Source organism: Bombina bombina, chromosome 6, assembly GCF_027579735.1.
Source record: "Bombina bombina isolate aBomBom1 chromosome 6, aBomBom1.pri, whole genome shotgun sequence".
Lineage (NCBI taxonomy): Eukaryota > Metazoa > Chordata > Amphibia > Anura > Bombinatoridae > Bombina > Bombina bombina.
The window spans coordinates 772038904-772056712 of NC_069504.1; the positions used below are offsets into that span (position 1 = coordinate 772038904).

General features: G+C 41.2%; 1 protein-coding gene across 5 annotated transcripts in view; it reads left to right on the top strand.

Moving 5' to 3' along the window:
- Nucleotides 1-17809, top strand: part of LOC128663639 (serine/threonine-protein kinase N1) — a 410416-nt gene that overhangs the window by 311796 nt on the left and 80811 nt on the right. For all 5 annotated transcript variants that reach the window (XM_053718067.1, XM_053718068.1, XM_053718065.1 and 2 more), the window contains exons 12-13: nucleotides 3019-3094; nucleotides 17564-17678. In XM_053718067.1, coding sequence (XP_053574042.1) covers nucleotides 3019-3094; nucleotides 17564-17678 — 191 coding nt within the window. The remainder of the gene's footprint in view (nucleotides 1-3018; nucleotides 3095-17563; nucleotides 17679-17809) is intronic.

The following is a 17809-nucleotide window of genomic DNA, read 5'->3' on the forward strand; positions in this document are numbered from 1 at the left end:
TACAGAGTTAGTACTGGCATTTCTAAGGTCACATGGATGGAAGGTGAACGAACAGAAAAGTTCACTCGTTCCACTTACAAGAGTTCCCTTCCTGGGGACTCTTATAGATTCTGTAGAAATGAAGATTTACCTGACAGAAGACAGGTTAACAAGACTTCAAAGTGCTTGCCGCACCCTTCATTCCATTCAACACCCATCGGTGGCTCAATGCATGGAGGTAATCGGCCTAATGGTAGCAGCAATGGACATAGTGCCATTTGCTCGCTTACACCTCAGACCACTGCAATTGTGCATGCTAAGTCAGTGGAATGGGGATTACTCAGACTTGTCCCCTTCTCTGAACCTGGATCAAGAGACCAGAAATTCTCTTCTATGGTGGCTTTCTCGGCCACATCTGTCCAGGGGGATGCCATTCAGCAGACCAGACTGGACAATTGTAACAACAGACGCCAGCCTTCTAGGTTGGGGTGCCGTCTGGAATTCTCTGAAGGCTCAGGGACAATGGAGTCAGGAGGAGAGTCTCCTGCCAATAAACATTCTGGAATTGAGAGCAGTTCTCAATGCCCTCCTGGCTTGGCCCCAGTTGACAACTCGGGGGTTCATCAGGTTTCAGTCGGACAACATCACGACTGTAGCTTACATCAACCATCAGGGAGGGACAAGGAGCTCCCTAGCAATGATGGAAGTATCAAAGATAATTCGCTGGGCAGAGTCTCACTCTTGCCACCTGTCAGCAATCCACATCCCGGGAGTGGAGAATTGGGAGGCGGATTTCTTAAGTCGTCAGACTTTTCATCCGGGGGAATGGGAACTTCATCCGGAGGTCTTTGCCCAAATACTTCGACGTTGGGGCAAGCCAGAGATAGATCTCATGGCGTCTCGACAGAACGCCAAGCTTCCTCGGTACGGGTCCAGATCCAGGGATCCAGGAGCAGTCCTAATAGATGCCCTGACGGCACCTTGGGACTTCAGGATGACTTATGTGTTTCCACCCTTCCCGATGCTTCCTCAATTGATTGCCAGAATCAAACAGGAGAGAGCATCAGTGATTCTGATAGCACCTGCATGGCCACGCAGGACTTGGTATGCAGACCTGGTGGACATGTCATCCTGTCCACCTTGGTCTCTACCTCTGAAACAGGACCTCCTGATACAGGGTCCTTTCAAACATCAAAATCTAACTTCTCTGAAGCTGACTGCTTGGAAATTGAACGTTTGATTTTATCAAGACGTGGGTTTTCTGAGTCAGTTATTGACACCTTAATACAGGCCAGGAAGCCTGTTACCAGAAAGATTTACCATAAAATATGGCGTAAATACCTATATTGGTGTGAATCCAAAGGTTACTCTTGGAGTAAGGTTAGGATTCCTAGGATATTGTCTTTTCTACAAGAAGGTTTAGAAAAGGGTTTATCTGCTAGTTCATTAAAGGGACAGATCTCAGCTCTGTCTATTCTGTTACACAAACGTCTGTCAGAAGTGCCAGACGTTCAGGCTTTTTGTCAGGCTTTAGCGAGGATTAAGCCTGTGTTTAAGACTGTTGCTCCACCATGGAGTTTAAATCTTGTTCTTAACGTTTTACAGGGCGTTCCGTTTGAACCCCTCCATTCCATTGATATAAAGTTGTTATCTTGGAAAGTTCTATTTTTAATGGCTATTTCATCGGCTCGAAGAGTCTCTGAATTATCAGCCTTACATTGTGATTCTCCTTATTTGATTTTTCATTCGGATAAGGTAGTTCTGCGTACTAAACCTGGGTTCTTACCCAAGGTAGTCACTAACAGGAATATCAATCAAGAGATTGTTGTTCCATCTTTGTGTCCAAATCCTTCTTCAAAGAAGGAACGTCTTCTGCACAATCTGGATGTAGTTCGTGCCCTAAAATTTTACTTACAGGCAACTAAAGAATTTCGACAGACGTCTTCCCTGTTTGTCGTTTACTCTGGTCAGAGGAGAGGTCAAAAAGCTTCTGCTACCTCTCTCTCTTTTTGGCTTCGTAGCATAATACGTTTAGCCTATGAGACTGCTGGACAGCAACCTCCTGAAAGAATTACAGCTCATTCCACTAGAGCTGTGGCTTCCACTTGGGCCTTTAAGAATGAGGCCTCTGTTGAACAGATTTGCAAGGCTGCAACTTGGTCTTCGCTTCATACTTTTTCCAAATTTTACAAATTTGACACATTTGCTTCCTCGGAGGCTATTTTTGGGAGAAAGGTTCTTCAGGCAGTGGTTCCTTCTGTATAAAAGAGCCTGCCTATCCCTCCCGTCATCCGTGTACTTTTGCTTTGGTATTGGTATCCCAGAAGTAATGATGACCCGTGGACTGATCACACTTAACAGAAGAAAACATAATTTATGCTTACCTGATAAATTCCTTTCTTCTGTAGTGTGATCAGTCCACGGCCCGCCCTGTTTTTTAAGGCAGGTAATTATTTTTAAATTATACTCCAGTCACCACTACACCCTTGGTTCCTCCTTTCTCGTTGGTCCTTGGTCGAATGACTGGGGGTGACGTAGAGGGGAGGGACTATATGCAACTCTGCTGGGTGAATCCTCTTGCACTTCCTGTTGGGGAGGAGTAATATCCCAGAAGTAATGATGACCCGTGGACTGATCACACTACAGAAGAAAGGAATTTATCAGGTAAGCATAAATTATGTTATTTCCTTAAAATATCTAATGGCACAGGGCCAACATTAGATAAGGTTTGAGGGTACCCTTTATCAGCTGTTTTTACCTCCAGAGGGCTCTTTTGATTTGTGACCACGTTATTTGCCCACCCACCAGAAGACCCCATGCAAACATTTATAGTTTTTCTTTTTCTTATGGGCTGGGGCACAAAAACTAGTGTAAAGGGCTATATGCTGCCAGTGGGAGAATTAGCCAGGATAATATATATATATATATATATATATATATATATATATATATATATAATTATTCTTTTTAATTTTTTTATATTTTGAATACTTTGGAGTTTAAATGTTTAGTTCGGTTTATCCACCCTGTCTATTTCAGGTGACTTTCTCTAATCCAGTAATCGAAAGATTTTCCAAACTGCGCAGGCAAAAGAAGATCTTTTCAAAAGAACAAGGTAATAGAGTTTCCATATATATGTGCAACTGCAAACCCTTTTTATTTTAACCTTTTACATGTATCTTTGTATGATTCTCAATATGTTTAGAGGACATCAGTGACAAAATACTTTTTTTTAGAAAAGCTTTATTTTTTAATAAGAAGGTGGATAGAAGACAGAAGTCCATTGAGTTCAACCTATACAGATGTTACCTGATTTGCACTAAACAAGCTGACAATTGAATTTATATTAAACAATTAGCAAACTGACCCATTTAACACAATTATTCATAATACTCAATAGTGTTTTTAGTCTGAAATAAAATATATCTAAGCCATTTTTAACTTTATGTAGGGTATTGGCAAATACTACCTCCTTAGGCAAAGGTGTTCCACAATTTTATTGCTCTTACCGTGACAAAAAGTTAATGTTGCTGGAGATTGAATCTCCTTTCCTCTAGACTTAAATTGTGACCTTTTCTCACACACTGCCTTGAAATAAGCAGCTCTTCCCCCAAATCTGTATATGGGCCTGATTATATTTATATAAAGTAAGCATATCGCCTCTCAAGCACCTTTTTTTCTTAACAGACCAAATTTAGCTAACCTCTCTTCATAGTTTAAATCCTCCCTTCCCCTTTTTTAATTCTGCAATGTTCCTTTTTAAAAGTGGTCCCCAGAACTGCACTCCTTATTCAAGGTGAGGTCCTACCAGGGTTTTAAACAGCAACAAACTTATGCTTTCTTCTTTCAATTCATGCTAGTATGTTATTAGCCTTTTTAGCTTGTTATCTAAAAGAATGCCTAAATCCTTTCTTTTCCAGAGTCCACAACTTCATTCCTTACTGTTGGGAATATACACACCTGGCCACCAGGAGGAGGCAAAGACACCCCAACCAAGGGCTTAAATATCCCTCCCCCTTCCCTCATCCCCCCAGTCATTCTTTGAATTTCGTCACTAGAGGAGGATGGCAGAGAAGTGTCAGAAAATGCGGATAGTCCTTTAATGGGTATTTTCCCTTCAAGTGAGGACTGGAGTTTGAAGTAGTCATATAAACCTCTCAGTGAGAGTTTTGCTGAACGTTAGAGTCTGGAGATACAGAGAAAGATTTTCCTGCAAACCGATCTAGACTACCTGTCTAACAGCTCCTGGGTAATCAGTGTTAATGAGTTACACTGCTTGCCTTTTTGCACTCTGGTCCCTGTCAGAACACCACGGCGAGACTGTCACACTTGAGAGGCTGTGCCTGTTCTACAGCATAGATCCTGGAGGGTAAGTCCGTTTTATTTTAACCTAGGGTAAAGTACCTAGTGGGTTTTTCATTTCCTCTAACACCGTATAGCCTCTATAGGATCCGGGGTTAATATCTCATTAGTTTAGGAGATTATTTTAGGAACAGTTTGGAGGGCTTTGTGTACTGCTTAGCTCCTTACAGGAGCACTTGTGAAGGGTTTGGGCTCAATTTAGACTTGGTGCTCTCTGCAATTAAACTTTTTTTCACAGACAGGTTTTATTAAAGTTGCGCAGCTCCTAATGGCTTTGCACGCTTTTTCCTCATAGCAGGGGCGGTCCTTACTTGCGCACCATCGTGATCAGGTGTGTCTGGCTTCAGTTCTCTTATGATCCTGCTGCAAGGAACTCTGTCAGTCCTACGAAGATCGTTGTTCTAGTTGGTCTGGGTCTAGGGGGTGGTAAATGCCACTGGTGTTATAAAGGTGCCTCTTTATTATTTAAGACCGTTTTTACTGACTGTGGGATTACATCTCCTGCAATGGAGGACTCTGAGATTAACACTTTAGAGGGTTCTGTACCTTCTATATTGATTAATAATGCCTGTCTTTATTGTGAGGAAACCTTGGTTTGCCCACCTACTCAATTTTGTTCCAATTGCCTGGGTACTGTTCTAAAGTCTAAGAAGGGAGCTAAAACTGTTAACCTCTCTAACATAATTAGTCCCTCTGAGCCATCCATCTCCAGGTCTCTGTGGTCCGGGAGATGCCTACCCTCTCCCCTCAAACTGTTTCACATGCAGTTCCCCACGGCACACGTATTACTCCGACTGGAGGGGACTTTTTTCCAGTGGACTTTACTACGCACTTACAATCTTCTGTGTCCACGGCTCTGAGTGCCTTACCTATCTTTGGGAAACGCAAGAGAAAGGTTAAACATAGTTCTACTGAGCTGGATATATCTAATTTCCAATCGGATTTAGCCAGTATGTCTCAGTATGTCCGAGGATGAGTTAACCTCTGTAGCATCAAAGGGTGAACTTTCGGAGTCGGAGACTTCAACAGCTAAACAGTCTCCTTCTTAGGAACCCAACTTCAGATTTAAGATTGAACATCTATGTTTTCTGCTAAAGGAGGTTTTGTCTATTCTAGAGGTTCCCGAAGCGAAGCTTCCTGAGGAACCTAAGATTCCTAAATTAGACAGAGTCTATGAAGACAAGAAAGCCCCACAGACTTTTCCTGTTCCAGTTCGCATGGCTAACATTATCAGTAGCGAATGGGAAAGGATCGGAACTCCTTTTTCCCCATCTTCGTCTTTTAAGAAGTTATTTCCAGTTCCTGACTCTCAACTAGAACTGTGGAGTTCCATCCCTAGGGTGGATGGATCCATTTTGACGCTAGCTAAGCGTACCACTATCCCTTTGGAAGATAGTTCTTCTTTTAGGGAACCTATGGATAAGAAGTTGAAAAGTTACCTGAGAAGAATGTTCCACCATATGGGTTTTTTGTTTCAACCCGCGGCAGCGGTAGCTGCCATTGCAGGGGCAGCCACCTATTGGTGTGACTCTCTGTCAGAACTCATTGAGGTGGAATCTCCCCTTAAGGATATTCAGGATAGGATTAAGGCTTTGAGGATAGCAAACTCCTTTATTGGTGATGCAAATATGCAGATTGTCTGTTTGAATGCAAAGGCTTCAGGTTTTGCGATCCTACCTCGCAGTACTCTCTGGTTGAAGTCTTGGCTCGCAGATATGGTTTCTAAATCCAGACTCTTTTCCTTACCATTCAATGGGAAGGTTTTATTTGGACCAGGTCTGGACTCTATAATTTCTACTGTTACTGGGGGGGAAAGGTGCTTTCCTACCACAGGATAAGAAGAACAGACCTAAGGGACGGCAGTCCTCTAATTTTCATTCCTTTCGTTCGGGCGAGTCCCAGAGAACTCAATCATCCTCCAAGCCAGAGCAGCCCAAGAGTACTTGGAAGTCTGCTCAATCCTGGAACAAGTGCAAACAGACCAAGAAGCCCGCAGATAACAAGTCTGCATGAAGGGGTGGCCCCCGTTCCGGTATCGGATCGAGTAGGGGGCAGACTGTCGTTTTTCTCAGACGCTTGTTTTCAGGACGTTCAGGATCCTTGGGTGTTAGAAGTAGTATCTCAAGGATACAGGATAGGATTCAAATCTTATCTACCGAGGGACAGGTTCCTCCTTTCCAGACTGTCTACAAGACCAGAGAAGAGGACAGCCTTTTAAGATTACGTACGGGATCTATCCTCCTTAGGAGTGATCATCCCGGTACCTGTATCAGAAAGAGGTCTAGGGTTTTATTCCAAAAAGGATGGAACTTTTCCTCCAATTCTGGACTTGAAGTGTCTAAACAAATTTTTAAGTGTTCCTTCCTTCAAGATGGAGACGATCAGATCGATCCCTCCTCTGATTCAGGAAGAACAATTCATGACTACACAAGGATCATTTTCAGTTCCTGAGGTTTGCCTTTCTAGATCAGCACTTCCAGTTTATAGCACTTCCGTTTGGCTTAGCTACTGCTCCCAGAATATTTTCAAATGTTCTGGGTGCTCTGCTAGCTGTGGCCAGAACCCAAGGTATTGCAGCAGCGCCTTACCTGGACGATATCTTGGTACAGGCTCCATTTTTTCATTTGGCAAGGGAACACTCAGAATTTCTTCTGAGTCTTCTTCGGTCACATGGATGGAAGATAAACCCGGAAATTAGTTCTCTTACTCCAAATACCAGGGTGATTTTCCTGGGTACAGTCATAGACTCGGTATCCATGAAGATCTTTCTAACAGATCAGAGACATTACAAGCTGGCAACAGTGTGTCTTACCCTCCAGGCTTCCTTAAGACCTTCGGTGGCCCAGTGCATGGAGGTAATTGGGCTCATGGTGTCTTGTATGGGCATTATTCCTTTTTGCTAGATTTGGATCGTCTTGGACAGCCTGTCGAGAGACTCGCTTTCTTGGTGTCTCTGTCAAGATCACCTATCTCTAGGGAGATTGCGACTACGGACGCCAGTCTTTCTGACTGGGGAGCTGTTTGGGGTGCCAGGAAGGTCCAGGGGTTGTGGTCTCAGGAGGAATCCACACTTCCGATCAATATCTTGTAACTTTGGGCAATTTTCAATGCACTGAAAGCATGGCCCCAACTAAGTTCGACCCAGTATATCAGATTCCAATCAGACAATATAACTTTAGTCGCTTACATCAACCATCAGGGAGGAATGAGAAGTTCCTTAGCGATGAGGGAGGTGTCTCAAATTTTAGAATGGGCAGAAGCCCACAACTATATTCTGTCAGCAATCCACATCCCGGGAGTGGAGAACTGGGATGCAGACTTCCTCGGCAGACAATCCTTTCACCTGGGGGAATGGTCTCTCCACCCCTAGGTGTTTGCAGAGATCTGCAGCCGATGGGGGATGACGGAGATCGATCTCATGGCCTCTCGTCTCAATGCCAAACTACCCAGGTACGGGTCGAGATCGAGGGATCCTCAAGCAGAATTAGTAGACGCTCTAGCGGTTCCATGGAAGTTCAGACTCATATCTCTTTCCTCCATTGCCTCTTCTCCCTCGTGTAGTGGCCCGCATCAAGTAGGAGCAGGCCTCAGTGATTCTAATTGCTCCACCCTGGCCTCAAAGTACCTGGTTCGCAGATCTGGTGACAATGTCCTCATCTCCTCCATGGGGGTTACCTTATCGGAAGGACCTTCTAATATAGGGTTCTTTCCTACATCAAAATCTAGAATCTCTGAGGCTGACTGTGTGGAAATTAAACATTTTTTCTTAGCCAAGAGAGGTATCTCTGATAGTGTCATAGACACTTTGATTCAGGTTTGTAAGCCGGTTACTCTGCGCATCTACCATAAGGTGTGGCGGATTTACCTGCACTGGTGTGAGGAACGCGTTTTTTCATGGCATAAGGTAAAAGTTGCCAGAATGTTATCGTTTCTCCAAGATGGATTGGAGAAGGGTCTATCTGCCAGCTCTCTGAAGGGGCAGATCTCGGCCCTATCCGTCTTACTGCACAAGAGAATAGCTGATCTTTCGGACGTGCAGTCATTTGTTAAGGCTCTGATTAGGATCAGACCTCTGTTCAGACCTGTTGCTCTGCCATGGAGCCTCAATCTTGTTCTTCGTGTTTTGCAGCAGGCTCCGTTTGAGCCCATGCATGTTGTTGATATTAAACTGTTATCTTGGAAAGTGTTTTTGTTGGCCATTGCCTCAGCTCGCAGAGTCTATGAGATTTTGGCTTTACAGTGTGATCCCCCTTACCTTGTTTTCCATGCCAATAAGGCAGTTTTACGTACTAGGTTAGTGTCATACTCTGCAAGGGAGCAGGTTCAGGAGTTGGGAGCTGTTGTGCTGAGGTGTCAGGTTCTGGGGTTAAAGTTGTGTTTTGTCTGCGTGAGTCTTTCCTTTTTGGCATAATTAAACAGGTACAAGGTTTTAGGAAATAAAGTTTATGGTTTTATTGATAGGATAATAAGCAATGCAGAGATATGCAAATTATATAAGGCAAAGTCTATAGGCTGTAGACTGGAACTCTGTAGTATCAGGCAGGAATGCCGATCTTTGTAATAACAGGAAGGATACTTGCATATGCTGTAAACTGGAACTAATAACAGGCAGGATACTTGCATATGATGTAAACTGGAACTATAGGCTGTAGACTGGAACCATATGGTGTAGACTGAAACTCTGTAGTAACAGGCAGGAATGCAATTCTTTGTAATAACAGGCAGGATACTTGCATATGCTGTAGACTGGAACTCTGTAGTAACAGGCAGGAATGCAGATCTTTGTAATAACAGGCAGGATACTTGCATATGCTGTAGACTGGAACTCTGTAATAACAGGCAGGAATGCAGCTCTTTGTAATAACAGGCAGGATACTTGCATATGCTGTAGACTGGAACTCTGTAGTAACAGGCAGGAATGCAGATCCTTGTAATAACAGACAGGATACTTGCATATGCTGTAGACTGGAACTCTGTAGTAACAGGCAGGAATGCAGATCCTTGTAATAACAGACAGGATACTTGCATATGCTGTAGACTGGAACTCTGTAATAACAGGCAGGAATGCAGGTCTTTGAAATAACAGGCAGGATACTTGCATATGCTGTAGACTGGAACTCTGTAGTAACAGACAGGAATGCATGTCTTTGTAATAACAAGCAGGGTACTTGCATATGCTGTAGACTGGAACTCTGTAGCAACAGACAGGAATTCAGATCTTTGTAATTACAGGCAGGATATTTGCATATACTGTAGACTGGAACTATATGTTGTAGACTGGAACTATAAGCTGTAGACTGGAACTCTGTAGTAACAGGTAACAAGCAAGCAAAAGTACCTGAAGCAGTCCTTAGGAATTATCAGGGGATTAGCCAAGATCAATTGCCAGGAAATCAGTCCAGAAATGGAACACAGTGCCAAGGGAAAATCAAGAAGAGCAGTCTGTAAATGAAGCAGAAATCAGGCACCAGGAAATCCAACAAATCTTTATTCACTCAGGAAACAGGACCAGAGGGTCTGTCAGAGTATAACACTCAATGTCAAGGCCCAGAACTGCAAGCAAACCTCCCAAATATAGCAGGCTGCTGATTATATGATTTGTTTCAGCTGGTAAGCAGGTGGAGCCAGAGAGCCAAAGTTGCAGCAAACAGAAAAACCCAATATTCTTAGCCTGTGATCAAGCCATCTGGTGGCAAAGAGGTAAGACAACAGGCTGGGAAAGAACAGCAGCAGAAATAGAAACAGGTCCCAGACTCAATTCTAGGCTGGATCGTGACAGTTAGGTTTCCTTCCTAAGGTGGTGTCAGATCGTAACATCAATCAAGAGATTGTCATTCCTTCCTTTTGTCCCAATCTTTCTTCCGCAAAGGAACTTTTGCTCATAGGGGCCGATTTAACAAAGTGCGAGCGGACATGATCCGCTGTAGCATCGATAAATTCCAACAGCATACACATTTATCATTGCACATTGCCTCCTGCAGATTCGCGGCCAATCGGCCACTAGCAGGGGGTGTCAATCAAGACGATCATATCGTGACAGTTAGGTTTCCTTCCTAAGGTGGTGTCAGATCGTAACATCAATCAAGAGATTGTCATTCCTTCCTTTTGTCCCAATCTTTCTTCCGCAAAGGAACTTTTGCTCATAGGGGCCGATTTAACAAAGTGCGAGCGGACATGATCCGCTGTAGCATCGATAAATTCCAACAGCATACACATTTATCATTGCACATTGCCTCCTGCAGATTCGCGGCCAATCGGCCACTAGCAGGGGGTGTCAATCAAGACGATCATATGCGATCGGGCGGATTGATGTCCGCCACCTCAGAGGAGGTGTACAAGTTAAGGAGCAGCGGTCTTAAGACCGCTACTTCTTAACTCCTGTTTCCGGCAAGCCTGAAGGCTCGTGCGGAAACAGTTACATTTAGGGCCATTTGGCCCTTGTTAAATCTGCCCCATAATCTTGTTTTCCTCCAGAATATACTCTTTATTAAAATCCCTTATAATCTCTTACAGTATCTTCCCCACTACTGATGTCAGGTTTACTGGTCTATAGCTTTCTTGATCAGCCCTGCTTCCCTTTTTGTGGCCCCACATCAGATTTACACTAGTCCTGGGGTATTATGTCTAAAGATAATGAGTGCTATAACAGTGATAACTTCCCTTACAACCTTTGGGTGTATTCCATCTGGACCTGAAGTTTTATTTATCCTGACATTATCCAGTTTTCTCCTTATATCATGTAGAGATAACTTTTTTGGTATAGGCTTGTATGTTATAGTTTGTTTCAATGTCTTCCCTATTGGTACCTCTCTTGTGTATTCTGAAGAAAAGAAATGGTTATCATCTTAGCCTTTCCCCGGTTACAGTTAATCATGCCACCCTTCTCATATTTTAATGTACCTATATTTTCCTTCTTAGATTTTTTGCTATTTATATAGTTAAAAAAACATTTTGGGTATGTTTTAGAATTCTTTGCAATAACTCTATCATGTTCAATTTTGGCTAATCGCTCTTTTGCATGCTTTGTTACATTCCTTATATATGTTGATGATTCTGTACTATATTCTTTGAACAGTTTAAATGCCCTGTGTTTTTTCCTAATTACTCTTTAACACATTTTTATTTAGCCACATTGGCTTGGATATTTTTCTTTTACTTTTATAACCATATATGATATCCATATCCATTTATCCTCTGTATTTTTATTAGGGAATAATTTGTCTTAATTTATGTTATTTATTTCTTTAAATCACAGAATTTTGCTTTCTTATAATTAAAGGTTTTGGTTGAACCCTTGTAACACTTCTTATTTCACAATGTGAAATTACAGTTATATGAAAGCTAAATATAAAGTTCATGATTCAGATAGAACTTGTAAGTTCAGTTTAATTATGTTATCAAATATACATTATTCTCTTGATATGCCTTGTTTAAAAGCATACTAAGGCCTAGATTTGGAGTTTGGCGGTAGATGGGCTGTTAACGCTCCGCGGGCTTTTTTCTGGCCGCACCATAAAATTAACTCTGGTATCGAGAGTTCAAAAAAATGCTGCGTTAGGCTCCAAAAAAGGAGCGTAGAGCATTTTTACCGCAAATGCAACTCTCGATACCAGAGTTGCTTACGGACGCGGCCAGCATCAAAAACGTGCTCGTGCACGATTCTCCCATAGGAAACAATGGGGCTGTTTGAGCTGAAAAAAAACCTAACACCTGCAAAAAAGCAGCGTTCAGCTCCTAACGCAGCCCCATTGTTTCCTATGGGGAAACACTTCCTACGTCTGCACCTAACACTCTAACATGTACCCCGAGTCTAAACACCCCTACCCTTACACTTATTAACCCCTAATCTGCCGCCCCCGCTATCGCTGACCCCTGCATTATATTATTAACCCCTAATCTTCCGCTCCGTAAACCGCCACAACTTACATTATCCCTATGTACCCCTAATCTGCTGCCCCTAACACCGCCGACCCCTATATTATATTTATTAACCCCTAACCTGCCCCCCACAACGTCGCCGCCAGCTACTTACAATAATTAACCCCTAATCTGCCGAGCGGACCTGAGCGCTACTATAATAAAGTTATTAACCCCTAATCCGCCTCACTAACCCTATCATAAATAGTATTAACCCCTAATCTGCCCTCCCTAACATCGCCGACACCTAACTTCAATTATTAACCCCTAATCTGACGACCGGAGCTCATCGCTATTCTAATAAATGTATTAACCCCTAAAGCTAAGTCTAACCCTAACACTAACACCCCCCTAACTTAAATATAATTTACATCTAACGAAATTAATTAACTCTTATTAAATAAATTATTCCTATTTAAAGCTAAATACTTACCTGTAAAATAAACCCTAATATAGCTACAATATAAATTATAAATATATTGTAGCTATTTTAGGATTAATATTTATTTTACAGGCAACTTGGTAATTATTTTAACCAGGTACAATAGCTATTAAATAGTTAAGAACTATTTAATAGTTACCTAGTTAAAATAATAACAAAATTACCTGTAAAATAAATCCTAACCTAAGTTATAATTAAACCTAACACTACCCTATCAATAAATTAATTAAATAAAATACCTACAATTACCTACAATTAACCTAACACTACACTATCAATAAATAAATTAAATACAATTGCTACAAATAACTACAATTACATAAACTAACTAAAGTAAAAAAATAAAAAAGAACTAAGTTACAAAAAATAAAAAAATATTTACAAACATAAGAAAAATATTACAACAATTTTAAACTAATTACACCTACTCTAAGCCCCCTAATAAAATAACAAAGACCCCCAAAATAAAAAATTCCCTACCCTATTCTAAATTAATAAATGTAAAAGCTCTTTTACCTTACCAGCCCTGAACAGGGCCCTTTGGGGGGCATGCCCCAAGAAGTTCAGCTCTTTTGCCTGTAAAAAAAAACATACAATACCCCCCCCAACATTACAACCCACCACCCACATACCCCTAATCTAACCCAAACCCCCCTTAAATAAACCTAACACTAAGCCCCTGAAGATCTTCCTACCTTGTATTCACCATCCAGGTATCACCGATCCGTCCTGGCATCCGGTGCTGAAGAGGTCCAGAAGAGGGTCCAAAGTCTTCCTCCTATCCGGCAAGAAGAGGACATCCGGACCGGCAAACATCTTCTCCAAGCGGCATCTTCGATCTTCTTCCATCCGGTGCGGAGCGGGTCCATCTTGAATCAGCCAACGCGGATCCATCCTCTTCTTCCGGCGTCTCCCGACGAATGACGGTTCCTTTAAGGGACGTCATCCAAGATGGCGTCCCTCGAATTCCGATTGGCTGATAGGATTCTATCAGCCAATCGGAATTAAGGTAGGAATATTCTGATTGGCTGATGGAATCAGACAATCAGAATCAAGTTCAATCCGATTGGCTGATCCAAACAGCCAATCAGATTGAGCTCGCATTCTATTGGCTGTTCCGATCCTCTTCTGGACCTCTTCAGCACCGGATGCCAGGACGGATCGGTGATACCTGGATGGTGAAGACAAGGTAGGAAGATCTTCAGGGGCTTAGTGTTAGGTTTATTTAAGGGGGGTTTGGGTTAGATTAGGGGTATGTGGGTGGTGGGTTGTAATGTTGGGGGGGGGTATTGTATGTTTTTTTTTACAGGCAAAAGAGCTGAACTTCTTGGGGCATGCCCCGCAAAGGGCCCTGTTCAGGGCTGGTAAGGTAAAAGAGCTTTTACATTTATTAATTTAGAATAGGGTAGGGAATTTTTTATTTTGGGGGTCTTTGTTATTTTATTAGGGGGCTTAGAGTAGGTGTAATTAGTTTAAAATTGTTGTAATATTTTTCTTATGTTTGTAAATATTTTTTTATTTTTTGTAACTTAGTTCTTTTTTATTTTTTGTACTTTAGTTAGTTTATGTAATTGTAGTTATTTGTAGCAATTGTATTTAATTTATTTATTGATAGTGTAGTGTTAGGTTAATTGTAGGTAATTGTAGGTATTTTATTTAATTAATTTATTGATAGGGTAGTGTTAGGTTTAATTATAACTTAGGTTAGGATTTATTTTACAGGTAATTTTGTTATTATTTTAACTAGGTAACTATTAAATAGTTCTTAACTATTTAATAGCTATTGTACCTGGTTAAAAAAATTACCAAGTTGCCTGTAAAATAAATATTAATCCTAAAATAGCTACAATGTAATTATAATTTATATTGTAGCTATATTAGGATTTATTTTACAGGTAAGTATTTAGCTTTAAATAGGAATAATTAATTTAATAAGAGTTAATTAATTTCGTTAGATTTAAATTATATTTAATTTAGGGGGGTGTTAGTGTTAGGGTTAGACTTAGCTTTAGGGGTTAATCCATTTATTATAGTAGCGGTGAGCTCCGGTCGTCAGATTAGGGGTTAATAATTGAAGTTAGGTGTCGGCGATGTTAGGGAGGGCAGATTAGGGGTTAATACTATTTATGATAGGGTTAGTGAGGCGGATTAGGGGTTAATAACTTTATTATAGTAGCGGTGCGGTCTGCTCGGCAGATTAGGGGTTAATAAGTGTAGGCAGGTGTCGGCGACGTTGAGGGGGGCAGATTAGGGGTTAATAAATATAATATAGGGGTCGGCGGTGTTAGGGGCAGCAGATTAGGGGTACATAAGGATAACGTAGGTGGCGGCGCTTTGCGGTCGGCAGATTAGGGGTTAATTATTGTAAGTAGCTGGCGGCGACGTTGTGGGGGGCAGGTTAGGGGTTACTAAATGTAATACAGGGGTCGGCGGGGTTAGGGGCAGCAGATTAGGGGTACATAAGTATAACGTAGGTGGCGGTCGGCAGATTAGGGGTTAAAACATTTTAATCGAGTGGCGGCGATGTGGGTGGATCTCGGTTTAGGGGTACATAGGTAGTTTATGGGTGTTAGTGTACTTTAGGGTACAGTAGTTAAGAGCTTTATGAACCGGCGTTAGCCCAGAAAGCTCTTAACTTCTGCTTTTTTACGGCGGCTGGAGTTTTGTCGTTAGAGCTCTAACGCTCACTTCAGAAACGACTCTAAATACCGGCGTTAGAAAGATCCCATTGAAAAGATAGGATACGCAATTGACGTAAGGGGATCTGCGGTATGGAAAAGTCGCGGCTGAAAAGTGAGCGTTAGACCCTTTAATCACTGACTCCAAATACCGGCGGTAGCCTAAAACCAGCGTTAGGAGCCTCTAACGCTGGTTTTCACGGCTACCGCCAAACTCTAAATCTAGCCGTAAGTATACTATAGGCTAGATTACAAGTGGAGTGCAATTGATAACACTCGGTTCATTGTTTTGCCTCCAGCCACCAATAAAGGAAGATTTGGTATTAAAATTTGTTAGTTAAATAGTTCAACCAAAGTATTTATAACAGACCCTGTACTTATTAGTATTTTATTAGTATGTTTTTATTTTGATTAAATATTATTAGATGTGTTTTTGTAGTATTTTTTTGTTGTTGTTGTTTTATAGAATGTCTTTACTTGCAATTTTAAGCACAAATATATAAGGTAAATTATGTTAAAATATTGTTTGTAATGTAAAAATATTTAAAGGGACATTAAACCCAAAATGTATCCTTCATGATTCAAATTGAGCATACAATTTTGAAAAACTTTTCAATTTACTTCCACTATTTAATTTGCTTAGTTCTCTTGGTATCGTTTGGTAAAAAGGCATACCTAGGTAGGCTCAGGAGCTGGGAGCCAGCTGTTGATTGGTGGCTGCACATTTGTGCCTCCTGTAATTGGCTTGCCAATGTGTTCAGTTAGCTCCCAGTAGTGTATTGCTGCTCCTTCAACAAAGGACACCAAGAGAATGAAGCAATAGTGATAATAGAAGTAAATAGGAAAGTTGTTTAAAAATGTATATTCTGAATGATGAAAACATTTCATCTCCATTTGAGTAAAATTGTTACAGCGGTGTAATAGTTTTATGCTATTATGCTGGTTATTACTAAGCCCATTTTACATGAAGATCTGAAAGTAAGGGGCACTGTACTTTCAAATCAATTTACCCTAAATGTGTTTTCAGTGACTTGTAATACCAGCTGTTGAGTATAACATGTATGGGAAATTGCTAGTTTATGCTTATTTTTGTAAATGAAATAACTGTTTTGCTCACTGAAAAGATGACCAATTGAAATGCACTGAGCTTGAATAAAGAGTAGATGGCAGCACGGCTTAAGTTTGCAAAGTTGCATCTGAACAAACCAGACTTCTGGAACAATATCCTTTGGACAGATAAGACTAAAGTGGAGATGTTTGGCAAATCCAAACACAGCATAGCAGCACAAACACCTCATACCAATTATCAAGCACAGTGGTGAGGGTTAATGAGTTGGGGTTGTTTTGTAGCCACAGTACCTGGGCACCTTTGCAGTCATTGAGTTGACCATGAACTCCTCTGTATACCAAAGTATTCTAGAGTCAAATGTGAGGCCATCTGTCCGACAGCTAAATTGGGTCATGCAACAGGACAATGATCCCAAGCACACCAGCAAGTCTTCAGCAAAATGGCTGAAAAAGAAAAGAATCAAGGTGTTGCAAAGGCCCAGTCAAAAAAAAAGACCTCAACCTGATTGAAATGCTGTGGCGGGACCTTAAGAGAGCTGTGCATAAACAAATGCCCGCAAACCTCAATGAACTGAAGCAACGTTGTAAAGAAGAATTCCTCCACAATGATGTGAGAGACTGATAACGTCATACAGATAACGATTACTTCAAGTTATTGCTGCTAAAGGTGGTTCTACAAGCTATTGAATCGTAAGCGGTACTTAGTTTTTCACTCATGGCTTCTCCATTTTGGCTTTATTTGTGTTAAATAAAACATGGCATGGTGTAATATGTCACGTGTTAGTGTTCATCTGAGGTTATTTTTACCTAATTTTAAGACTTACTAAGGATCAGATGATTGTTATTATGTCCTGATACGTAAAACCATAGAATTCAAAGAGGATGTACTTTCTTTTTCACATGACTGTATGTGCAAGTCCCACCCTAGCACATACTGCATTTCATGTCCACAAAGTTAGTATAGGGCCCTAGGGCTATTTACTTTCAGACAAATGTTCTACTACGTAGTTGGTGCTGTTATGTTGTATCACAGACAAAAATATAAATGTTCTTGTTTTTTCGGTTCACATTCTATAGTATTTGTATAATTATGTTGTTTTTGTTTTGTTCCATAAAGGCAAAGCTTTTCTTCGTGCTCGACAAATGAATATTGATCCCTCCACATGGCTCCGCCTACTGCGCAGAGCAATCCCTGCCAGCATTACAACATTTAGCCCTGTGGAGCGTGAACAGTAAGAAATAAAGATTCTTAATTGTCTTTACCATTTGTTTCAATGGACAGTCAACTCAAAATTAAATGTAAATGGATTGGATAGAGCATGAAAGGTTATACAATTTTTTTATATACCTCTATTATCTATTT